Source organism: Alosa pseudoharengus, unplaced genomic scaffold (genome assembly GCF_046254945.1).
Source record: "Alosa pseudoharengus isolate Yale_2024_CS ecotype anadromous, Long Island Sound unplaced genomic scaffold, YU_APseudo_1.1 YU_APseudo_1.1_scf_2, whole genome shotgun sequence".
NCBI classification, from domain to species: domain Eukaryota; kingdom Metazoa; phylum Chordata; class Actinopteri; order Clupeiformes; family Clupeidae; genus Alosa; species Alosa pseudoharengus.
The window spans coordinates 18,714,630-18,738,594 of NW_027468663.1; the positions used below are offsets into that span (position 1 = coordinate 18,714,630).

At 43.6% G+C, this 23,965-nt stretch overlaps 1 protein-coding gene across 1 annotated transcript in view; it reads left to right on the forward strand.

Moving 5' to 3' along the window:
• Positions 1 to 2,990: 2,990 nt before the first annotated feature.
• The window catches only part of prom1b (prominin 1 b), a 34,719-nt gene continuing 13,744 nt past the window's right edge, over positions 2,991 to 23,965 (forward strand). Inside the window, exons 1-7 of the mRNA XM_076295818.1 lie at positions 2,991 to 3,249; positions 14,351 to 14,412; positions 16,318 to 16,344; positions 16,928 to 17,133; positions 22,696 to 22,816; positions 22,975 to 23,038; positions 23,216 to 23,305. Coding sequence (XP_076151933.1) covers positions 2,991 to 3,249; positions 14,351 to 14,412; positions 16,318 to 16,344; positions 16,928 to 17,133; positions 22,696 to 22,816; positions 22,975 to 23,038; positions 23,216 to 23,305 — 829 coding nt within the window. The remainder of the gene's footprint in view (positions 3,250 to 14,350; positions 14,413 to 16,317; positions 16,345 to 16,927; positions 17,134 to 22,695; positions 22,817 to 22,974; positions 23,039 to 23,215; positions 23,306 to 23,965) is intronic.

Sequence of the window (23,965 nt, forward strand, 5' to 3'; positions counted from 1 at the left end):
GGGCATAACATTCTGTTATGTGTACAAATTAATTTACAATGTATTCTAGTTAAGAGTAGTTTGTAGTAGCTAGTAATTAAGCACTACCATAGATAACTTAAAAAGTGCACTGATCAAATGCTACACAAGAGGAAGGGTGGAGAAAGAAGGCAGTGCACAATTTCTCAGAAATAATGGCCAATCTGAACATTTGGTATTTCATAATTCCATGGTATTCTGCAACTCAAGTCAAGTCTGTTTTACTGCCAATTCTTTGTAATCAGGTTTCTTTACTTTACTGAGATCATCTCACCTCTGCACTCCCTTTCTCTGGGGTGAGATATTTGATCATTTACCGTTTTCCAGTTTGTAACACATGATTATTTTGCATAACAGTGAGTGACTACTGTAGCCTATAACAATGTCTTGATATTGGCGGGGGTCTTGATATCATCAATTGTTAATAAAAAGGTATTAGAACCAATAAGGGAAATGGCAATTGTTATAATTATTGTGTAACATAGGCTAACCTAATATCCTAGATGGGAAAGGAAATGCTAATAAGGCAACATTTCACTTCATTAATTTTAGTTTTGGATTGCTTTGGTTGCAGAAGCTTATTTAAGAATGTCTGAAATCTTCATGTATTCAAATTACTCTCCAGCCAGCCAACCTTCTACATGTTTAACTGTTTACACAGAGTTTGAACTTGTACACTGCTGAGGGATATATGTTTGGGCTGCAGCTATGATCATGGGAATGAATCCATTTATGCAACTCCTCAAATCCCCCAATAACGTCCAGATTTCAGGATTAGGAGTTTGGCAGGATATGGGTAACTGTAGGCTATGTGTGTGTGATGGAGGGGCAGTCGTGTTTCTGTAGACATGGTCTTATTTCCATGCAGGCTATATCCATACCAGCCACTCTGTTCTGATAGATGTGCATATGTGTAGAATATAAATGCAGTTTTTTTTATGTTGAGGAAGAAAAAACTAATAATTTCAGACAATTTATAAATCCTGTTCCTATCCTGCAGTGAAGGGTGCATGTTCTTCAATGTGTACCCAACATATGGTTAAGAGGTGCTGTTCAGTTCAGAGTGGTTAGAATAAATAGGAGAAAGCATAATAGGGGTCTTTGGGTCGATATTACTTAACTAAGGAGCTTAATGCTAGAAAATGGTCTATGCTATTGTAAACCAATGCAGTAGGCCAGAGAGAAAAAGGTGCTTTGAATGGAGAGGGTCTGAGGTTCAAACGGTTCTTGAAATCATCCTCCTCATGTTTGTGTGACTAACGTTGGAATTAAATCATTTTGTTTCAGGGCTATGGGGAGGGGGATGTCCACTAGCAACAAAGCTCTTTACCGCCTCTAGCCATGCCTGCTATGCTGGTGGGAAAATGCCTCCATGTCAGCTAAATGCAGCCCCTGTCTCCGCCACTCCCAGACTGGAAGGGGGTGAGAGTACAGCCGCTTCAGTTTGGGTCTCAGGTGTCCTGGTGTGGCCCCATAAAGGCTCTTTATGCACCTGCCTGGCTAAGAGAGTATGCTACTCTGCTTAACCCTTGTAAGATGTTCATATTTTTGTTACTCAGCCAATGTTCCCGGGTTAGGTCTGGTGGACCCACCACATTATTTGGCTCTTAAATCAATACAGCCAACTATTTACCGGTATGTAAAAATACTTTAGCTCAATTACCAATGATATATACATCATTTATGGTTCATATTTGCCATTTACCCATGTGAGATCACATTTATGATCATATGATCATTTCGTTTTCTTTTTGAGAAAACGAGGAAATTCAATTATAAAAAGGTAAACAAATAGAAACAAGATTTTTGATCATTATTTCTTATTTCTTAGAACTTAATCAGAACAGGTGAAAGTGCTTGACATGTAAAAATTTTGTCATTTTGTGTGGGAATAGCAGATGCAGAAACACAAAATTCCCGCACACAGACACCTGCTGTACACAGACACGCACACATAGGCTACACCCGCGCAGACATATAGTCTCACAGACACACACACACGTGTACACAGAGAGAGAGAGAGAGAGAGAGAGAGAGACAGACAGACACACAGCAGACCCAGTTAGGAGGAGAACACAGTTAAGGTACCACCTACAATTATTACACTCGGGTCCAGTAGACCCAAACACCACATGTAATTATGTGTGTGTGATTGGTTACACCGTGCATTCAGTTTCCATAGCTTAGACCTGAGCATGCCAACTAGTCATAAGCATGTGGGTGACTTAGGCAAATGTCAAAAGACAAATGTAGCGGCGCCGATCAGATTATTATTTATTTATTTAGGCTATTATCTATAATTTACAAATGACACTTCAGCTTATACTAAAGAGCAGATTTAATCGGTAAACGCGACGCGAACTACCTCACTTGGTCGGGCGAAAGGAGATGGACAGTTTCCCCATTGCCTTTTAGCTTCTTCGCAGCATATGACTGTAGTGTACCTGTTGTTGCTACCGGTATGAGTTGCTAACTGCCTACCACGTTACTTAAGCGATCTTACAAGGAGCTTTGACCAGCGCTCGACATACGCGCGTTCACGTGAGGAAATAAACACACACACACACACACACACACACACACACACACAGACACAAACACAGATGTCGCGCGCCGCCGCACGAAATCTCGCTCCAACACTCTGGAACGACTGACGGAACGGAAACCTTCAGTGATACCTGACTGCTTGCGCGCGCCCAGAAGAAATGTTTACCATCAAACCGACCTGGGATAATAGGACCTAAATGTATCGAGGTGTTTCGCACTGACCAGTTTTATCTAATATTTACATTCGGTGAAGTTACATAGTTTGCTTTGGCACTGAACATCGATGCTGAGAATCACAGGAGCGGCTGAAGACTGAAGCGACTGGCTTTTTCTTCAAACAAACGACCCCTTCCCGTTTGATATCTGTGATTATTCCATCCATTGCGCTTCCTCAATACCGTACTTTGAAAGACAATTCACCTGCCATGGCTTGGAAAGTTGGACTCGTACTTCTTTTTTGCTGGGGTTTCAGCTCGTGCGAGCCCTACGAGGATGATTCGCTGGAGCCTGAGGAGACAGCGCGCGCAGAAATGCAGAGGGTCCCTCCGCAAACTTTGGATTTCGGATTCGTGCCCTCAGTGGTCTACGAGACACATGCTTATTACGAACCAGGAGCCATTGGGGCACTGTTCCATATGGTGCATGCTTTCCTCTATGCGGTTCAGCCCAATCCTTTCCCTAAAGGTGAGGAAAACGCCACCTGATGGTGTCTACCTGTTCACATTCTCAACAACAATAGCAGTGGTATAGACTTGTACTAACGTTGACAAATGTGCTGCCGCTGGTCTATGACTTAGCCGGCTATGTAGGTGAAACTATAACCTGAATGCACATTTTTCCTCAGTTTATATGGCTTCAGACTGTGATTTGTTACCTGAACTGCCTTCCTATTTGCTAATTTGTGTGATTTACTGCTAACACATTTGTCTACTAGTGCTCTGGCTGGCAGTGGGCTGGGTCTGACATTTGTGTGAGCCCTATAGATGATTGCAGAAGACATGAGTTCTCAATCTCATTAGGACACATGATTAGAAGTTGGTGGGCAATTTACTGAAAGGAGCGAGTGTTATTTCCACAAGGTATCCAAAAGAGAGGCTTCCTTGAAAGATGGGGGGGGGGTGTAGTGTCAACAGAGACGCCTCATTCTCCTGTTGATTTGCGAAATGGCACAGTGAAGCAGTAAGTCCAGTAAGGGAAACAGATCACTGTATGGGCTAGTGTGTGTGTGTGTGTGTGTGTGTGTGTGTGTGTGTGTGTGTGTGTGAAGGATGAGGTCACGTTGGTGGGAGGTAAAGCGCAATAGGATTGGGACTTTAAGTCAGTCACTGCCATTTCAGTGTGCGTAATCAATTAGCAGATTCTGGCGATTAGGTGTGGCTTTCTGAGTCACCTGCCTGATCAGGTAAGCTCATAATCTCAACTGCCATATGCTACTGTTCCTTGTCACACCAGTAGGCTACCAGGCAGGTTCACCAAATTCATAACCCGAACATAAATGTTATTATTGTATGTCTTCAGTGCCCTAGTTAAAATCATTTACAGTAAGGCTGTAGACATAAGGTGCTGACCAGAGGTCACTCAAATGCCAGAGTTTCCCTACTGAGGTGTCTTAATGTCTTAGGTTGCTGTTAAGCTTGACCAGTTAATAACCATGTGTTTGACATGACAGCTGCTGTATGGTGTTATTTTATAGTGTGAGTCAGGTCGTGACATGTGGCCATGTGGCACAGCTACTGGTGCAGAGTCAGAATCATGACGCTGCCTTGTTGTGTGGTGCTTATTATGCCATTACGGATTTTGGTGAGGCACAACAACAGCTGTGTTTGTTCTGAGGATCCCGAGAAGAACCACCCACCCCAACCCAACCCACCTCCCTCACTCTCTCCCACCCCAACCCAACCCACCTCCCTCACTCTCTCCCACCCTGCCCCGTCTCTTCACGTCTCAATCGCTACTTTCATCACAACACACCAGCTGCCCCAGAACTAGACAGAGAGGAACAGAACAGACAGAACAGAAGAGTTTTCTGGGGGGGGGGTGCTAGAAATTCCAGCAGCTTTCTCGTGATGCAAACCAAAAGGCAAACATGAAAAAGCTCTTCCCTGGATAATTGGCCATCTCATTTTTGTTTTTGCAGTCTAAACTCGCCTGTCCCTCTTCAGCATCCATATGATACATCTCAGGCTGTCTGAAATGATGTTTACCAAGCTTTCCCTGGGCATTATTGGAGCGGTAAACTCCTGATCTATGTAGAAAGTCCCCTGCTGGTGGCTGGGCTTATCCTCTCCTGATAAAGAGAGTGCGGCTTAGGTGGATTAGGCAGCCGAGCAGTAACTTAACGCCGGCGGCAGATGTCATTGTCTCTGAAGCGGGAGGCCCGGTGATGTACACCCTCCCTAGCCAACCGCACGCCACCTCTCCTCTCCTCTCCTCTCCTCGCCGTCCTGCGCTCACGGGCCATCCGCTCCACCCGCCCATCCACCCTGCCAGGAACTGGGTCATCGCCTCCGCATTCACCCCACACTCATTAGAGCTGCGCCGCCTGCCCCGGTTATCTATGCACTGATTTATCTGATTCACACATTTTATCTGATTTATCGCATTCATTTCTCTCCCAATTTACTGCATACACATCCCTGTATAGCCTACTATATAGACAAATAATAGCTACATGTAATGTCTTTATTGGACTGTAGATTAAATACTGACCTTTAGATTATCCCCAAGCTATATTCTCTGAGCATTTAAAATGAGATGTGGAAATAGCCAGGACAGGCACACAAGGCTTCAGCATGTCCCCCCCCCCCCTGTTGGAATCCGTTTGACTGTGGAGTGTAATCCAGACAGGCACTCAAACTACTACTAGATGCCATTAATACCTGCACTGTGTGCTATATAAAGAAAGCTCTACAAGCAACGACCTAAAGCAAGGTGGACAAGACTCTGTGAATGGTGGTGTGGTGCTCATGGGGTTGTGTCGGGACTGACATGATGGGAGAATACCCTATGTACCCTATGTGACTATGTTAAATGGATGGTTCGGAGTAATATCACCCTAGGGTCCTTTGCACCATGACCTCGAGCCAAACACCCCCCCAGAAGCTTTTTTCTCTTGGTCGAACATTGGTCGAGTTAGTGCTATCAGCTGAATGGCTTAGTGCAGGTGTATCTCGTAAATTACCCCACTAATAATGCCCGGAATGATACAAGCTTCTACAGTAGTACAAATAGGATCTGTAGAAGTCTCCGAACCATTCCTTTAAACTAATGAGCAACGGTGCAAGTCCATTTTTACCTCTACATGTCAAAGCAATAAGCAAGCAAAGGCAGCTTTATATGACAGGCTTTCACAGAGAAGGTCCCTGACAACACTCAAGGTGTTTTTATCACCCTGAGTGTGTATGCATGTGTGTGGAAATCGTATATAGCAAAATTCTAAGACAAAGAGAGAGAGAGAGAGAGAGATATGGGTAAGAGATTGCCACTTTTCAGCCGAACACCAAGAGCTTGGTAAGAGGATTATCCTTATGGCTCTCAAATCAGTGATACCCTTTGGAAAAACAACACACTGACCTATTACAGTGTTCACTCTCTCCTTAGATTAACATTTCAAACTTCAGTAACATGTTCACACCCAGCGTAACATGTTCACCTCCACCTCAGACTCCAGCAAGGCTCATACCGTCATACCTGTTGGGTCAGGTGGCATAATGTCACAATTGACAAAATGTACAATAAGACACATTTGTTATACCTTTTAATTTTATTCCAGCTAGAACTGCAATACCAGACTCACTACTTAATTTCACTTTGTGAAGAGAGCCTGGCCTCTCATGATTTGGAGACCTTTCCAACTCTAGTACAACAATCACATTGATCAGGGATTCTTAACGTTGCTTCCTAATCTTAACAAACTGATGATAAACCGCATCGGCAGTCAGGAAACAATGTACCGGTAGGCCTACCTTTGCTGTACATAAATGTATTAATACCTTTGACTGCAATTTCTTTTTTATGTTTGCAGGCGATGCTATTACCGTTTAACTCAATAACTTTCCATTTTAAAGCTATAGCATCATCCCCTCTCCTCGCTGATTGGCCCATCGCCCTTTGTGTCTGAGGGAAATGTCAGTGTATTGTCGTGTGCCAGACTAGTTTCTCACTGAAAGGAGATTCTAGGTGGGTGTGGCCAGACTAGGAAAACATGGCTTTAGATGGAGAAAACAAACATTTGTGTGGATGGAGAATTGTTCTAAGAGGAATTAGGATGATTGGGAGGGATCAATATCCTTTGTCCCAAAGTCATTCTGAGCTGTGGTGTAGTCTACATGATATGCAGGGGCCTCATTACAGAAACTTCCTAACTCTGAAATCCTATCTTATCTCAGTTTAGAAAGGCAGTTAGGATATTTGGTATTACAGAAGCATGTTTCCTAACTGCATTTAGGAAAAAATCCTATCTTAACTTAAGATAGGAATGGCCATTACAGAACCATCCAACTCAAGAATTTCTTAATTTAGGAATCCTAACTTAGGATGGCACAGACCCTGTCCTAAATTCAAAATAACTGCCAAAACTGACTGCAACAGTCTTGTTGGGTTGTCGCCTAGCCTACAAGATGAGGAACCTGACTGTTAGGGACACCATACAGCATATTTTCACTAAATAGGTTAATTAAGTGAAAACAAGCAATATAAAATGTATATAGGAACGCCACCTATTACAAACCGTCCTGTATTTCCGACCTCTTGCGTGTATGTATCACTTAATATTAATTTCTATACAAACCAAGACGGCGGATTCCTAATGAAACGCAAGCACCCACACCATAAGTGTATTTAAATTAGCTATGTACCAAAAATTACATTTTACTCGAAAAGCTGTAAACAGTGTTGTAAGGCTGCGTGTACAAATCCGCTTGGAGCTCCAGTGAAATTTTGATTTGCAACGAGAATTCTCGGTCTAACCGTTGATGTGCCGTGAGAAAGGTTGGAAATAGGCACCCACCAGCCCAGCACTAAACTCTAAGTGTGGTAAACAAAATTGGATATTTCAGGCAGTAAAGAACCAAACTAGATTTTGTTCAAATCTACACACCTATGGCTACTGAAAAATGTAAGGTTTATTTATCAAATGTTATTTTGAAGTAGGACATTGTTGTTTTAGAATTTTCGAACAAAAGGGTTGGTAATTGGTGGTTTTACGATAAGCGTGTGTTTTAAAACATGTATAGCCTAACATTTATAACAAATACATTAATCATTATAACATAATATTATTATTATTTTATTATTAATGCATATATTTTATTATTAATGCATATATTTTTATTTTTCATCACACTCTCTTGCTTCCAGTCTTTTATATTGTTCCTTCTCTCATGGTTTGTCTATCTTGAGCAACCAAGATTCTTTAGAACACTGTCTTTGCAACCTGACATTCTAATCATAGATACAGGCAGTCTTGTATACATTCTAAGCATAGAAACAGGGATGACAGGATGATGTCTTAATCTTTCATGCTTGGCTATTTGTGGATATGCTGTCTTTTGTGATTTGTTTGTTTCTGTCTGTATTGTGAGTCCTATATAGTGTGTTTTGCGTTTATGCTGCTCTCTTGGCTAGGGCCCACTTGGAAAAGAGGCAACTGCCTCAATGTGACTACCCTAGTAAAATAAAGGAGAAATAAAAAATAAAAATAAAAAATTGCCGATTTAAAAGTTTCATTGACATTTATAGGTAGGATTCATTAAGTTAAGATAGGAGGTCTGAGATAAGATAGGATAGGATACAGCCTTGAGTTTAGGAACTGCTTCTAGGAAGATAGGATTTGTCCTATCTTTGAAACGTAAGTTAAGATAGGACAAGCAGTTAGGATAACTTTCTGTAATGAGGCCCCAGGTCTATGCAGTATACCCACTTAAAAAGCATCGCCATCTCATTATACACACTTATTATGTTGATGTGTTTCTAGTGTCATAAAAGTTTCCCTCCTCTTCCAAAATGCAACCATTAATGGCTCATTTTATGTCACTTAAAAACCACTCTTCTCAAGCCCATCTTGGCTAAATAATGAGATAGAGTTTTTTTTTAAATATATATATACATATATATATGAATACAAACTACACAGAGAGCCGACAATTTAGCCTGTCCTAATTTTATACAAGTAATGATATGAGTGCCAAAGTGCATCAAACGATATCTGATAAGACCCGAGATATGACAGGAGCCTGAGTCGGGTGTTACTTTCACATGCCACAGTGAGAGAATGAATGGACCACTTTGGCTTGCTTCCTTAAAGCTACAGTCCGTAAATGAGGTTTGTCTTCATTTGTTTGAAATGTGCCTAGAAATATGTGGACTTTTGTCCTTAACCCAGGATAGTTGAATAGCTACGGTTACAGTACATTACCAATATTGGCGTGCTGCTTATCTGAACCACGACTTACTCAAGCTAGTGCCTCTGTTGACCATCGTTTTTGCCATTGGCAGGTAATCTCACTTGTTTCATGACTTCACCCACAACTATTATAAGACCAAGATGTGTATGGCAACAGACATATTTTACTAGTTGAAGTATGCACTGTGCATAGGCGAGGATATGTATTAACATTTGGCGTTGACCACAGTATCTCACTGCAGCCGTGGCCTACTGCGCTACTGGTTAGCGCTTCGGACTTGTAGCCGGAGGGTTGCCGGTTTGAACCCAGTAAGCCTAACCCCTCACTGCTCCCCGAGCGCCGCTGTTGTTGCAGGCAGCTCACTGCGCCGGGAATAGTGTATAAGTATATATACTTTTTTCTCTGCATTTAACCCAATCAGTGAATTAGTGAAACACAAACAGCACACAGTGAACACATAGTGAGGTGAAGCACACACTAATCCCGGCGCAGTGAGCTGCCTGCTACAATGGCGGCGCTCGGGGAGCAGTGAGGGGTTAGGTGCCTTGCTCGAGGGCACTTCAGCCGCGGCCCACTGGTCGGGGCTCGAACCGGCAACCCTCCGGATACAAGTCCAGAGTGCTAACCAGTGGGCCACGGCTGCCCCCCAGTGTGTGCTTCACCTCACTGTGTAACTGTGTGCTCTGTGCGTTTCACAGATGGAATAAATGCAGAGGCCAAATTCCTTGTATACGCAAGTATTTCTGGCCTATAAACCTGATTTACACATTTACACTACAGCACGTCGGGGTCCTGTTCGCCCTGTCGGGACTTATTTTCCGATAATGACCAACATTCTATACATTATCCCTTACATACTGTATCGATTTTAAAAAAACATAATATTAATATGTTTTTTATTAATAGTTTACATGCAAGCACACAAAACCCATTTTCCTTGACAGCGGTCTGTTATCCTTAGCAATGGTCTGTTACTGAGAAATATCAGACCTCCGAACGTTGAGAAGGCCCATTCAAGTAAATGGAGTATTCTGCAGCATTATGAAGAACCGTGTAATAATGCCGAATAAAATATTGTAATATTCGGTTTTATTTCGATATTTTCTTACACCCCTACTGGGCAGGAATGTTGTGAATGGTGTGTTGGCTGTTTCCCACCATGCACTGCTGTCCTGTCCTGCATGTGCACCACTGCATGGAGATAAAGTCACCCATCTGGCCTATGTCTTAGACAATGCAGATTGACCCTTCACACACACTCACACACACTCACACACACACACACACACACACACACACACATACAGTACACCACTCCTTCACCACCAGTGCTGCTGTCACAAGTCCAGTCTCAGAGGTCCGCTGCTGACCTATTCTTTCTCGTGCCTTCTCATCACTTTTTCTCTGGCCATTTCAGACGCGGCTCTCCAAAGTGCTCTCCAAATGTTGCCCACTGAATCTGAAATTAGCTCTGACTCTGCTTTGTGATTCAAATAGGTCCAAATCCAGTGTGACTGACAGTGATCTTTTACAAACCAAAGACGTGTTTTGTGTGTGTGTGTGTGTGTGTGTGTGTGTTTGCGTATACACTTTCAGGGACTCTTAGTTTTTTTATACATATTTTGAATTGAGAAAGAGGAAAGTACAGCAAGAGAAAGAATCAAAAGATAAGAGACCATGGTGAAGTGTGTGTGTGTGTGTGTGTGTGTGTTTGCTCGATGACCTGATTTTCTCCAATCCTCCTACAGTATTTGTGCTCCTACTGTCCTGAGCCTTCCGTAAAAGCCTTAGACAGATACATGACAGCACTATATCATGCTGGCACTAGACACCGCTGTGTGTGTGTGTGTGAGTGTGTGAGAGAGAGAGAGAGAGAGAGAGAGAAAGAGTGTGTGTGTGCGTGTGTGTGTGTGTGTGTTTGTTTGTTTGTATGCATATGGAGGTGGGCTAACAGTGTTATTGCATCTGTGTGTGCCTGTGCAGTATATGTTGGAGAGTCCTGCATCATTTTCAGTGTCAGTGTGTGTGTGTCAGAGTGACAGGGGGTGGGGGGTGGGATTATAAAACAGGACGGTTTTACATACAACAGAAAGGCACTATTAATAGCATGTGAAACCACATTCAACCCTGTTTTTCATTCATGAATAAGCTGAGAGCGGCAAAGAAACACACATACACACATGAATACAAAGACATACAGAAAGAGAGAGAGAGGAAGAGAGACACACATTGTGTGTGTGTGTGTGTGAGTGAGAGAGAGAGAGAGATCAGGTCTTCAGCCTCTGGATGTCCAAATGGAGGTGGACAGACAACCACTGCTCTTGAATAGAATCAGTTTTGGCTAGAGGCGAGAGGAAAGGGCTAGAGAGCAGTAGGAAACTTAACTGATGATATCATTTGAAACTGCCATTATTTGAACCTATTCATGGTACCCTCTATTGTTGGTCATACGGTGAGATTAATTTGTCTTTTAGAACACACACACACACACACACTCTCACACACACACACTATCTCAGGCTTTTTATTCAGATGAAGGCATATGGAAAAGTGTCAGCAAATCGTAGAGTCCATAGGGATGGTGTCTCATGTCGACGTCAGCACCCGGTGCCTGTCTGGAGCCTAATTAACCTCTCTGCACAGCTGCTGCCAGTCTCAACAACACTCACACACTCATTCTGAAATGTATAAGTTACCAAAACACAGACAGTCATGTTGAACATGAAATGAAAACCACCAGACACACACACACACCTGAATTTTGTTTCTGTAAATCTTGCCAGAGCAATCTGTCTCATTGCGTTGTCTCAGGTGAGGGTAGTGGAGGCAGATGGCTGCCTTGGTGGTGCCATGTGTGTGTGGCGTTAGCGTGGCTCGGGGCATTAGCGGGAGGTTATACTGATCTGACCTCCCACTCATGTCAGCACTGTCCCCGAGAGGAGCTCGGCAGCGTCTCGCTTTGTGTTTACAGTGGCTGCGGCCAAGTCAAGACACCTGCCGCATGACCTGCCATAGCCCAGCTCAGTCTGCCAGCACAGCTGCACTCCAAGCAGTTAGCAACTCAAATCAGCCACTCACACATTCACACACACACACACACACACACTTACACATTCACTCACTCATTCACACACTCACACTCACTCAATCACACACTTACTCACTCACTCACTCATTAACTCACTCACTCACCCACACACTCACTCACTCACTCACTCACTCACTCACTCACACACACACACACTTACTCACTCACTCACTCACTTACTCAATCAGCATCTATTCCCGCTGATACACCTGGCTGCGTCATTGTTATGAATTAGCCTAGAGTTCTGAATAGCCCTGTGAACAGATGGACTGTTCCAGTGTTGCAATGAAGACATCCATTTCCTTCTCGTTTTCATGTCCAGGTATTATGATCTCCCTCAACAACCCAATTTGGTTTACTGTAAAATGATACCATTTTTTCATTGTTACAGTGTTTCCCCCTAAATTAGCAAGCCATGAACTGAGTACTTTATGAATGTGCACCTGTGTGTGTGTGTATGGGTGGCTGTTTGTGAGACTTGCTTATGCTGAATTCTTCAAAATGAGGAGAGTAATCATGCCACAGGTTACAGTTTTTCTCGATTGCTTTGATGCACTTACGTAAGTACTAATGAACTTGTAATGTCAATGTGTGAATCTCCTTAGCACAATTCTTCAATTAGCAATCATTCATTATCCATATCTCAATCGTTTTAATGCTTGCGTCAACTCTGACATCACATTGTCAAAACAGTTAACACACAACAACTCTGACAACGTGATGTCAGAGTTGACACAAGAATTAAAGCGATCGAGAAAGACTGTAAATCATTGTCAGTGTCGGGCAGTTACAGTTTTTCTCGATTGCTTTTACCTGCTTAAATAAACTAGAACCCACTTGGTCTTCATGACTACTTTCTTTGCACAGCAGAAGTCATCTCTTGCGAATGTGTTCACACATTTTCATTGGGTTCACACATTTCTCACACCCTTTTGCAAAACAGTTAACACAGGTGTCATTCAAAAGCCCCAAACTCTATTGGTTTTCCCATGCTAAACAAAAGGAAAACATCTTTTCACAGGTGGTATATATTCCTTGCATAAGTCTGAATCTCTGATACACCTGTGTGAAACTCCTTTGCACAAATCTTCAATCAGCAATCATTCATTATACATAAGAGATGTCTGTTCTGTGTTGCTATTTAGGCAAGTATCATCTAATGCACATTTAGACAAAGTACTGTATTGCCTATTTGGTGGAGAAAACAGTACAAAAGGTGTTTACTGTAGGTCTATTTCGATGAAAAATGACCAAGTTGTAGTTGAAATTTACTGTATCTTGCTAGGTATTTACTGTATGTCTTACATGTCAATGGCAGTTACATCTTGGGAGGAATGAATAAATTATTTTTTTATTCAGTACATTTTGTCTTTTCACAGTTTTTTTCTGATACCAGAAAAATGAGAAAGCAATGGAACAGACATAGCAAAAATGCTCATTTTGAGAACTAGATTTTGCATTTTGTTGTGCAGTGTGTAATGATTGATTAAAGAGTGTTTTTTAATTGTTAACAAGTTGTAGTGTTTGAAGGGAAGATTTGCTTTTGCTGCATGTTTTAAGTGTTTTGAGAGAGTAACAGCCTTTTGCAAGCAAAATGTGTCATTTTGTCCAGAGTGCTTTAGTTCAGACACGGGTGTTAATTGTTTTGAGAGCGTGATTTCAGAGTTGACACAGGTATCAAAACGATCGAGAAAAACTGTAATCACACTGGAACCTCTGGAAGGGTTTGCCTTCAGTATTTCCTTCAAGTCTTTCATTTGCTCAAATTGCTGCCTTTAACGCCCCTGTGGGTTTTTTAAGAGAGGGGACTTGTTTACTGAGGAGGCAGTAAACAAGTGCATAGCAATGTCTCCACATCTGTAACAGGTTGTTTTTCTGTAGTACACAAATGAATAGTCAGTGTTTGTGGTCACTTACATTTCAGATAACTCTATGTTGCGCTGACAAGCAAATCTGTTATGGATGTGTGAAATGAGCTCAAATGGAAGGTGGAATATGTTGTGGAATACATACTTATTGTACACATTCTGAAATTGTAGGATTGTTCACTTAAACCCAGGCTCATTTACAACATCTGGTAACAAGTTATGATAATGTTTACAGTAACAGCAAGATTGATGGGGTGAAATGTAAATCAACAATAAAGGCCAAACTAATGTGAGTGTTGTGGAGTGACATGTTTAGCTCATCACATGTGGGTTTACCTGATCACGTTGACAGCTTATTGGCTGATTTGTTGCTGAGGGTAACATTGGTGTAATCCAATTTGCATGTGATGTGTTTGTTTTTACAGATCTCATCATTAAAGTGATCCAGCAGAACATGGGTGGAATCAAGCTTGAGGAGTACAAAAAGGTAGGCCCCGGCGCTAACCTCATTCATTCACACCTCCTGAATGGACAAGCCACAAAACACCAGCCTGACGAACCAGATCCACATCAAGATGTATTGTCTGGGAACTCACCATTAGCAGTGCTTAAGCCGAGGGGCGGGATAAACGGTTTTCTTTCAAATTCCCTCTGCGCATTACAGCGCTGCTGTGCTACAACCCATGAGTCCCATGCGTTTTCCCACCAGCGGAGCTAGTTGGTACATGGCCAACTTAAAAAAAAAAGCTTAACTCGAGTCGCGACCAAAGCCGATTCGCCAGCAGAAGCATCCACCTTCTTTGTTCTCAAGTAGCAGGGAATTCACACGGAACCGTCGCAACTCTGCCGTCATTATGTTAAGCCTACCCACCGACTCTATACACGATGTGATTGGCCTGACTAGAGTTTGGTTTTTCCAGCTCGCATGCCAACAGAGAGTTGCTAGACGACCCTGGCTGCAAATTACGATTGCTGCCGCTAGGGTGCGTCTAGATTTCTAGGCTAGAAAAACACCTGATGCTTCACTAGAGTAGCCAAGATAATCATCAGTCATTTCGCACTCAGTGATTGAGTCAGCCCACCATCTTATGTCTAGGGTTCACCAACTGTTCATCATTGCTATTTGGAGGTTCTCTCTATTGTTAAGACGCACTTAATGAAACTGAAATAAACTTGATAATAGTAATTTTCACCTCCTTAGCACAGCAGAAGTGAATGTGTTGCCACGTTTTTTCATTGGTTTCCCATATTTTTAACACCCATTTTCAAAACACAGCTCTCAAAGACTCCAAACTGTACTGGATTAACCGTGTTGGAAAAATGGTTACTGTAACATCTGTTCACCACTAACCGATATTGCTTGCACAATTACGGACTTCAAATGTCTGAATCTCCTTTGCACAATTCTTCAATTAGCAATCACTCCATATCCATAAAAGATACCTCCTCTGTATTGCTATTTGCAAGCATGGACCAAAGGGGCTAAAGGCATATAGAGTGATGAAAGTACTGTACCTATTATTTGGTGAGGAAGGCAGTACAAAGGCTTAGTCCATGTGCTTACTGTAGGTCTGTGTCAATGGAAATTGACAGGTAAGTTGTACTTGAATGTATGAATTACTGTAGCCTAGTCTAGGTGCTTACTGTAGATCTTATATGCAGTTACAGTTAGATCAAAGATTCTTGATTACTAACTTATACCAGCTCCGCTGTAACCCTCTCTGGTTAGATCTTGGGAGGAGGATAATTAATGCTGTGATATGCTTGTTTGCCTTTTTACTCAAGGTTGAATCTGCTCATATTGAAATCTACGTTTTCCATTTTGTTGACAATTGTGTAATGATTGATTGAATCACTAATTTGGCCACTGGAGGATTTTGTGGCTTTTTTTGCTTTTTTATCTTTTGTGATTGTTAGATTCTTTTGCAAACAAAAATGGGACGTTTTGACCAGAGTGCTTCTTTCAGCAAGAAAAACTGTAAAATGTCTCTTGCTCAGGACTCTACTGTAATTCCATAGTCACACACACACACACACACACACACACACACACACACACACACACACACACACATATTTTGAATCAACTTTCATATTTCTGATTTATTTTTTTGCCCATCAGTTTGTAACCCAGAAGAAGAAAGATTTTACAAACTGATGGGAAAAGATCCCAGAATGTAAAATAAAAATAAAAAAGTAAAGAAAAGTAAAAGTGTGTGTGTGTGTGTGTGCGTCTGTAATGTATGCGTGTGTAGTAGGTGTGTGTGTGTGTGTGTGTGTGTGTGTGTGTGTGTTTAACAGAGCACTGAATGTCTGTGAGACACCACTCTAACCCTATCTCTCTGTGCTGTCACTTTCTGTTTCACACGCTACTCACGTTCTGCCATTGCAGCCGGAGAACGTTGTTCTAGCACTACAGGTAATGTTCCACTCAGACAGAGATACAGCTGTACAACTCTTTTAGAACAATGTCACTCCCTCTCCTCTGTCTTTCCACCCCTCCTCCTCCTCCTCCTCCTCCTCCTCCTCCTCTCTCTTTCCAAAGTAGAGAGATTTGGGCTTCAGTGGAGCCCTCAGTAGATGACAGTAGAGCTTATGGGTCTAGAGAATGGTAGGGTGTATTATGCAGATTCACTGGATGGGATTGGAAATGATGGATGATAATGCATGCCGACTAGACTGATATAAGGTTGTCGGTTAGCGGACATCAGCTCTATGGCCGCTGTCTATGACGGGGTATTTTAAATGACCTCACGATGACACTGATATCAGTCATTCTTCTCTTCAACTCTCATGCATATTTCATTTTAATACCAGCTTATAAGTCTGACTGAGATTCTTTAAGCCTTTTTTTGTAACTGAGATGAAATAAGTTGGCTAATTCATATCTGCTGAAACATTTTTCCAAAGAAAGTTTCATGAAAGCCCCAATTTTTTCTGTCGTTTCCTCCTTGTGTCCCCCCGCCCGTCTCCTTGTCCGTCTGTGCGGGCGTCTCCGGCAGGCCATCTACTACGAGCTGGGCTTCCTGGTGCTGGGCGTGATGGGGGTGCTGTTCGTGCTGTTCACGCCCCTGGTGGGCCTGTGCTTCTGCATGTGCCGCTGCTGTGATAACTGCGGAGGGGAGATGCACCAGAGGCAGAGGAAGAACGCCGACTGCCAGCGCGGCTTCTACACCACCATGCTCATCGCCACCTCCGTCTTCCTCACGTGAGTGAGAGCACACGCACGCACGCACACACATACAGTACACACATGCACGCACGCACGCACGCAGACACACATTCATACTTCTTTACATTCATACAAACAGGAACAAAGATGACTGAAACACTCTCTCACACACACACTCACCCCTCTACCTTGCACATATGTCAGATCCCACTGCTCTCTGAAGCAAAGGCACCACACATCTTTTGGCCCTCTTACAGGAAAACATCTCTTGAGTTTGTATCGTTGTTATGTGCCAGGCTAAGATGCTATTCAGTTCCTGTTGAAGATGCATACATCCCTCTCTCCTTTTTATGATAGAGGTCATTGTGTTATGAGGTCTTTTTGGGGGCTGGATCCCCATTTGTGTGTGTGTGTGTGTGTGTGTGTGTGTGTGTGTGTGTGTGTGTGTGTGTGTGTGTGTGTGTGTGTGTGTGTGTGTGTGTGTGTGTGTGTGTGTGCACTGGCTAACCTGTGGTAATTAAGTCTATCTGATGGCTCTGAGCAATTGGAAACTTAGACTGGGGCTGGCTGTTCTGTTCCCCTAGTGGAAAGGAATGTGTGTGTGTGTGTGTGTGTGTGTGTGTGTTTGTGTGTGTGTGTGTGTGTGTGTGTGTGTGTGTGTGTGTGTGTGTGTGTGTGTGTGTGTGGATCTTTGTGTGGGAGAGATAGAGAGAGAGAGAGAGAGAGGTGGCTCGAATCTCCATGGTGGTAGGATCCCAATAGACATTCAGTCACTTACTCAAGTTACTCCACTCTAATGGAAAAGTTGCTGTGAGAGTGACTATATGTGTGGCGCGTGCACGTGTCCAAGTGTCATCTATTCAGCACTATCTCAAAGCAAACAGCGCCATGTACCATTTAAACCAGGTGCATTGACAGACCCTGTGGAACTTTCCTAAAGATTCCTCGATCTAATTCAGCTTAGATGCATGTCTACTGATTGCCATTCTGTGATGAGCGGCTGCCACGACCCCTCGGGGACAGTGACTGTGTCTTCCCTCCGCTCACGTCCCGTCTGCCGTTGGCAGAGCCGCTGAGCCGGCAAGTAATCAGGTGCATTGTGCGGCCGGCGTTGGCAGTCTGAGGGCGGTTTGCGGAGACTGAATGGCCACATCTGGTGCTCGATCAATGGCGCGTTCACCGATGCCCCGGCCCGCCGCTCTGCCCACTCACAGGGGCTCCGTTCAATGTCCCTCCGCCCCCGCCCACGTGCCCCAAACACCGAGCCACCCACCCCCCCGATGCGCGCGACGCTCGCTTGCTCAGCCACACGTTTTGTCCTCAGAGGAGGAAGTTGGCTCCGGGGTTCATCAGTGTCCTTTCATGCTTGCACACAAGAGGCTGATTGGTGGTAGAGCTGGGTGGAAGAAGCGCAGCGACACCAGAGTGCCACAGGAGCGTCACTCTCAGCTCTCTCAGGCGCTTCGCACGTTCAGGTGTTTCTCAGCTGTGAAGATGGGGATGAGATGACATGTTGGAGCGTTCTTTCATTTTCTCTGCTAACAAGTCTTTTTGAAGCAGTCTGCCAGTGGGTGTGGTGGTGGAAGTTACTAACGAACTGAAACAATGTGTTGACTCACAAATAGGCTCTCAGCGAGGAGGGATTTGCAAAGGAACTGTGAAATGTGCATTCAGTGAAGAGAGACAAAGGGCTACAACACTGCAGCCAGATAAAAGACCCGTTTTATTAATAGTCCTTTAAATCAAGAAGCGGAATGTTTTGGTTAGACGTGAATTAGCCAGAGGCAACCTTATGTGTTACTCAGCTCGGCACTGGGGTCAGTGGACTGGGGATCTCCATTGCGTGATGAATACAAGCTGACCTGCTCATTTGGACTAATCTAAGCCTGTCTAGGGCAATTACACACACACACACATACATATACACATACACATACATAGACACTTGGAGCACACCAACTAACACCCATACACATACACAAACAATTAGCACATGCCTACTAACACAAATACACATACACATACACAGACACATACAGTAGAGCACACCAACTAACACATGCACACACATACACATACTACAGTACACAGATAGAGAGGGAGAGAGAGAGAAAAAAGAGAGACCGAGAGAGAGCGATGGGGAAAAACTGAAAGATGTGGACATAAATGTTGTTCTTTTGAGTGACTCATCACTGATATTCTAATAATACAACGTTGATTCTCATTAAGTTAATGAGTCAGAGCATTTCCAACAATCATTCAGGCACCACAATAAACACTGACGCCACACTTTCATTACATAACTCTGATTATATTTATGTCTGAAGAGTTGGCAAAGTTAGATTTGTTGAAGTGTAAAACAGCTTCAGAAAAGTGGTCTGTTTCCATTAGGTTTGGTTTATGTGAGTTTGAATTGTTAGACTTTATCTACCCAGCTGTTTCCAGGTCTTCTTTACAGTAGGCCAATGGTGTTGTTAAGGAACTTTAGTCATATAGAAAAGAGATATCGCACTTTCAGAGAAGGAGATAGATTGAGAGATTGAATCTTGTTTTTGGGGGATTAATGTCTTATTTCTGAGAATTGGGGAGATTGCTGTGGGGATGAAAAAAACGGCTTTTGAGATGGGGCTAGTGCACACTTGCACACATACTCACACACAAACACGGAGCAACAGCAAGAGCTTAATCATGTTAGTGAGTTCAGAGAGCACACCTGCAGGTATTTCAGAAAGAAATTAGACACTGCAGCTCTCTTTCTCTCTCTCTCTTTCTCTCTCTCTCTCCATCTCTCTCTCCCCCCTGTCTCTCTCTTTCTCTCTCTTGTAAAATAGAAAAGAGTGTGTGTGTGTGTGTGTGTGTGTGTGTGTGTGTGTGTGTGTGTGTGTGTGTGTGTGTGTGTGTGTGTGTGTGTGTGTGTGTGTGTGTGTGTGTGTGTGTGTGCGTGCATGTGTGCGTGTGCGTGCGTGCATGCGTGCGTGCATGTGCATGCACGTGCATGCATGGGTGTGTGTATGTGTCTGTATGGAATAGAGCATAGCAGCAGTTAGTTGACACTGATCTTCCCTTCTCCGCCATGAGAAAGTTCCTCTGTGAATGAGGTGTTGACTGCAGCATCTTTCATCTTTCATCTTGTATTCTGTGTCTTCCTGGCTCTTGTGGTGCATCTGTAAAAGCCTGCACTCTTCTCCTGTTCACAGGCTGCTTTCTCTGAGATTATTATAAATCTTCTGATGGGATAGCAGGCAATTGGCTGGGCCACAAAGACTATCTTGTTATTAATAGGAGAAAGGGACTGTGTGTGTGTGTGTGTGTGTGTGTGTGTGTGTGTGTGTGTGTGTGTGTGTGTGTGTGTGTGTGTGTGTGAGTGTGTGTGTGTGTGTGTGTGTGTGTGTGTGTGTGTGTGTGTGTGTGTGTGTGTGTGTGTGTGTGTTAGTAGGTATTAAAGTACCTACATTATCAGGTAAATGAATACACAATGACCAATGCGAATTTTGGAACAACTGGTCTAACTGTCTTTTTTTCAGCACATTAAACAGCATGTATAGCCTTTTCACAAATACACACATTCACATACTCAGAGACCAGTTACCTATGCCATCAGGATGTTTTATAGCCAATTCTCAAGTTACAGTTTTATTAAATTGTGGCAGCACTCAAGTGTGTGTGTGTGTGTGTGTGTGTGTGTGACAGTGAGAATAGGGAGAAGGGGAAAGTCTGTAATCTGTAATCAAATCCAGCAATTTCAGGGAAATGTGAAGGCATTTAATCAAATGTGTGTGAGTTTATGTGAGATCAAGTAAAGGGATACATTTCTCTGTGTGTAAATGTGTGTGTGTGTGTGTGTGTGTGTGTGTGTGTGTGTGTGTGTGTGTGTGTGTGTGTGTGTGTGTGTGTGTGTGTGTGTGTGTCTGTGTGTGTGTGCATGCATGCATGGTGCATGAGTTTGTGTTAGTCCAGTGTGCCATCTTCTTTCTAAATCTGCACCTGTTCTTTGCACACACACTTAAAATATCCTTTTACCAAATTCATATACAATCCCTTGCCAGCCATGCCCAGTGCTGCCCCTCTCCTCTAGTGGATCTCTCCTGTAGTGGACCTCTCCTCTAGTGGACCTCTCCTCTAGTGGATCTCTCCTCTAGTGGATCTCTCCTCTAGTGGACCTCTCCTCTAGTGAACCTCTCCTGTAGTGGACCTCTCCTCTCCTGTAGTGGACCTCTCCTCTCCTGTAGTGGACCTCTCCTCTCCTGTAGTGGACCTCCTTTCCTGTAGTGGACCTCTCCTCTAGTGGACCTCCTCTCTCCTTGTGGACCTCCTCTCCTCTAGTGGACCTCCTCTCTCCTTGTGGACCTCTCCTCTCCTGTAGTGGACCTCTCCTGTAGTGGACCTCTCCTCTAGTGGACCTCTCCTGTAGTGGACCTCTCCTCTCCTGTAGTGGACCTTCTCTCCTGTAGTGGACCTCTCCTCTAGTGGACCTCCTCTCCTGTAGTGGACCTCTACTTTCCTGTAGTGGACCTTCTCTCCTGTAGTGGACCTCCTCTCCTCTAGTGGACCTCTCCTCTAGTGGACCTCTCCTCTCCTGTAGTGGACCTCTCCTCTCCTGTAGTGGACCTCCTCTCCTCTAGTGGACCTCTCCTGTAGTGGACCTCTCCTGTAGTAGACCTCTCCTCTCCTTTAGTGGACCTCTCCTCTCCTGTAGTGGACCTCCTCTCCTGTAGTGGACCTCTCCTGTAGTGGACCTCTCCTCTCCTGTAGTGGACCTCTCCTCTCCTGTAGTGGACCTCTCCTCTAGTAGACCTCTGCGCCTACGGATAAGGCATTTACTGTGTGTGGTCATCAGCTGTCGTAAATGGACTGTACTGTATCTGTTTGGGTTACAGTACTGTTACTGTACAGTAGACTTGTGTATGACCTAAGACATGAAGAGATAGAGAGATATACAGAGAGAGAGATACAGAGAGAGAGAGATACAGAGAGAGAGAGAGATACAGAGAGAGAGAGAGATAGGCTACAGAGAGATAAAGCAGATTGGATCAAGGAGGTGGGGGCCATCTTGTCCATGATGTTGAATAAACAGTGGCACTAATTCAGCCCAATCAGAGTAAGCAGCAGTGGGAACACACAAGCCATCGCACATGAAGTCTGTCACAAACGACACAAATAGGCTTTAGGATTCCACAGCGATCCCTTTAACGTTGCTATTCTTAGGACAGGGATGGTGTGGGAAGGGGGAAGAGAAGGAGTCGAGGAAACTACAAAAGCTCGGAAGGAGTGTGTCTCTCATCTTGAGAGAGAATAAGCTTACTGAGGTCATGGCTTGTTCATATGAGTCAGTTTGTCCTCAATGTACTGAATAACATGTGGCCCAGTTTAGTGACTCACACGGGGCACTGGACGATAATCATGTCTGGGTGATGAGCAGTGCCCTTACAATGCCCCCTGCTGGTGAAGAGTTGTAAGTGCATATCCGTGCATACCATGTGTACTCACACAGCAGGGTGGAATGGTAAATGGTTTCAGCAGAATGTTCATGTAGTGATGCTGATCAGGTTGAGTCTGTGGCCTATCAGTGAGCGTGTGTGTGTTGTTTGTGTGTTACAGTGGTGGAGTGCTGGTTGCATATTCAGCCAACCACAACCTGAGTTCCCACATCAGAAGCACCAGGAGACTGGTCAACACCAACATCAGAGACCTCAAGTCCTTCGCCAACACCACACCAGCGGTAAGGCTCCATTGCACATAAACACACAAATAAAACATGAGTTTCTCTTTTCCCGATTTGTTTGTTAGCACTTCAGTCTACTCCCCTAAGCGTCATTCTAGTTTAAAAGAACCCAGGGGGGTTTTGACTGACGCTTCTATTTGTTTGTTTGTTTGCAGCAAATAGACTTCCTGACAGCGCAGTACACCACAGCCAAAAACAAGGTCCTCTCCGACCTGGACAGTGAGTATCAGAACTCAACCTGTGCTTGGGTGTACACAGTATGTTCTGTACTAGGCCTATACTGTATGTATGTATGTATGTATGTATGTATGTATGTATGTATGTATGTATATATGTATGTATGTATGTATCTAAACATCTAAATAGCTATTTAACTAACATATCTGCTTATTCCAGACATTGGGACGTTACTTGGTGGACAGATTCAAAGCAAGTTAGAGAAAGACGTTGTTCCCGCTCTGGATAATGCCCTACGCATGACTGGAGGTAGAGACTACAAACATAGCTCTCTCTCTCCTCTCTCTCTCTCTCTCTCTCTCTCTCTCTCTCTCTCTCACACACACACACACACACACACACACACACACACAGACACACACACATACACAATCCAACAAGAAGCCCAGTCACTGCATACTTGTGCCCACCATGTATATAATATCTATCTATATTAGTCCTAACAATTATGCATATCTCTTCTCACTGTGCTTTGTTCCATGATGACTGGCCCATAGTCAAAGTGGAGAGTGCTATCAAAGGTAACAGAGCCAGTAGACTGACCCTGTAGTCACTGGCATTGACCCACTGCTGTCCGTGACCGTTCTGTGCTGTGCTGTGTTTGTTGTCGTTGTGGTGGCATCCCAAAACCTTACCTGAAATTAGTCATGTTTTTTTTATTTGTTAAGTGTGTCCCTGACCAGTGTTCTCCCTCTGTTCTGAAGATGCTCTACTTCTATATACAGGGTTTTTTTTGGCAAATTTAGGTCTTAATCTTCACAATTGTATTACATGTGAATAGTAATGTGTTTAAAACAGATTATGTGGAGAACACCATGTTATGAGTTATTTCTGCCCTGAACAGACAGGTCTCAGTATTCAGTCTGAGACCACATCAAATCCACAGCATGCTTTTCCGGGGTTGTCATA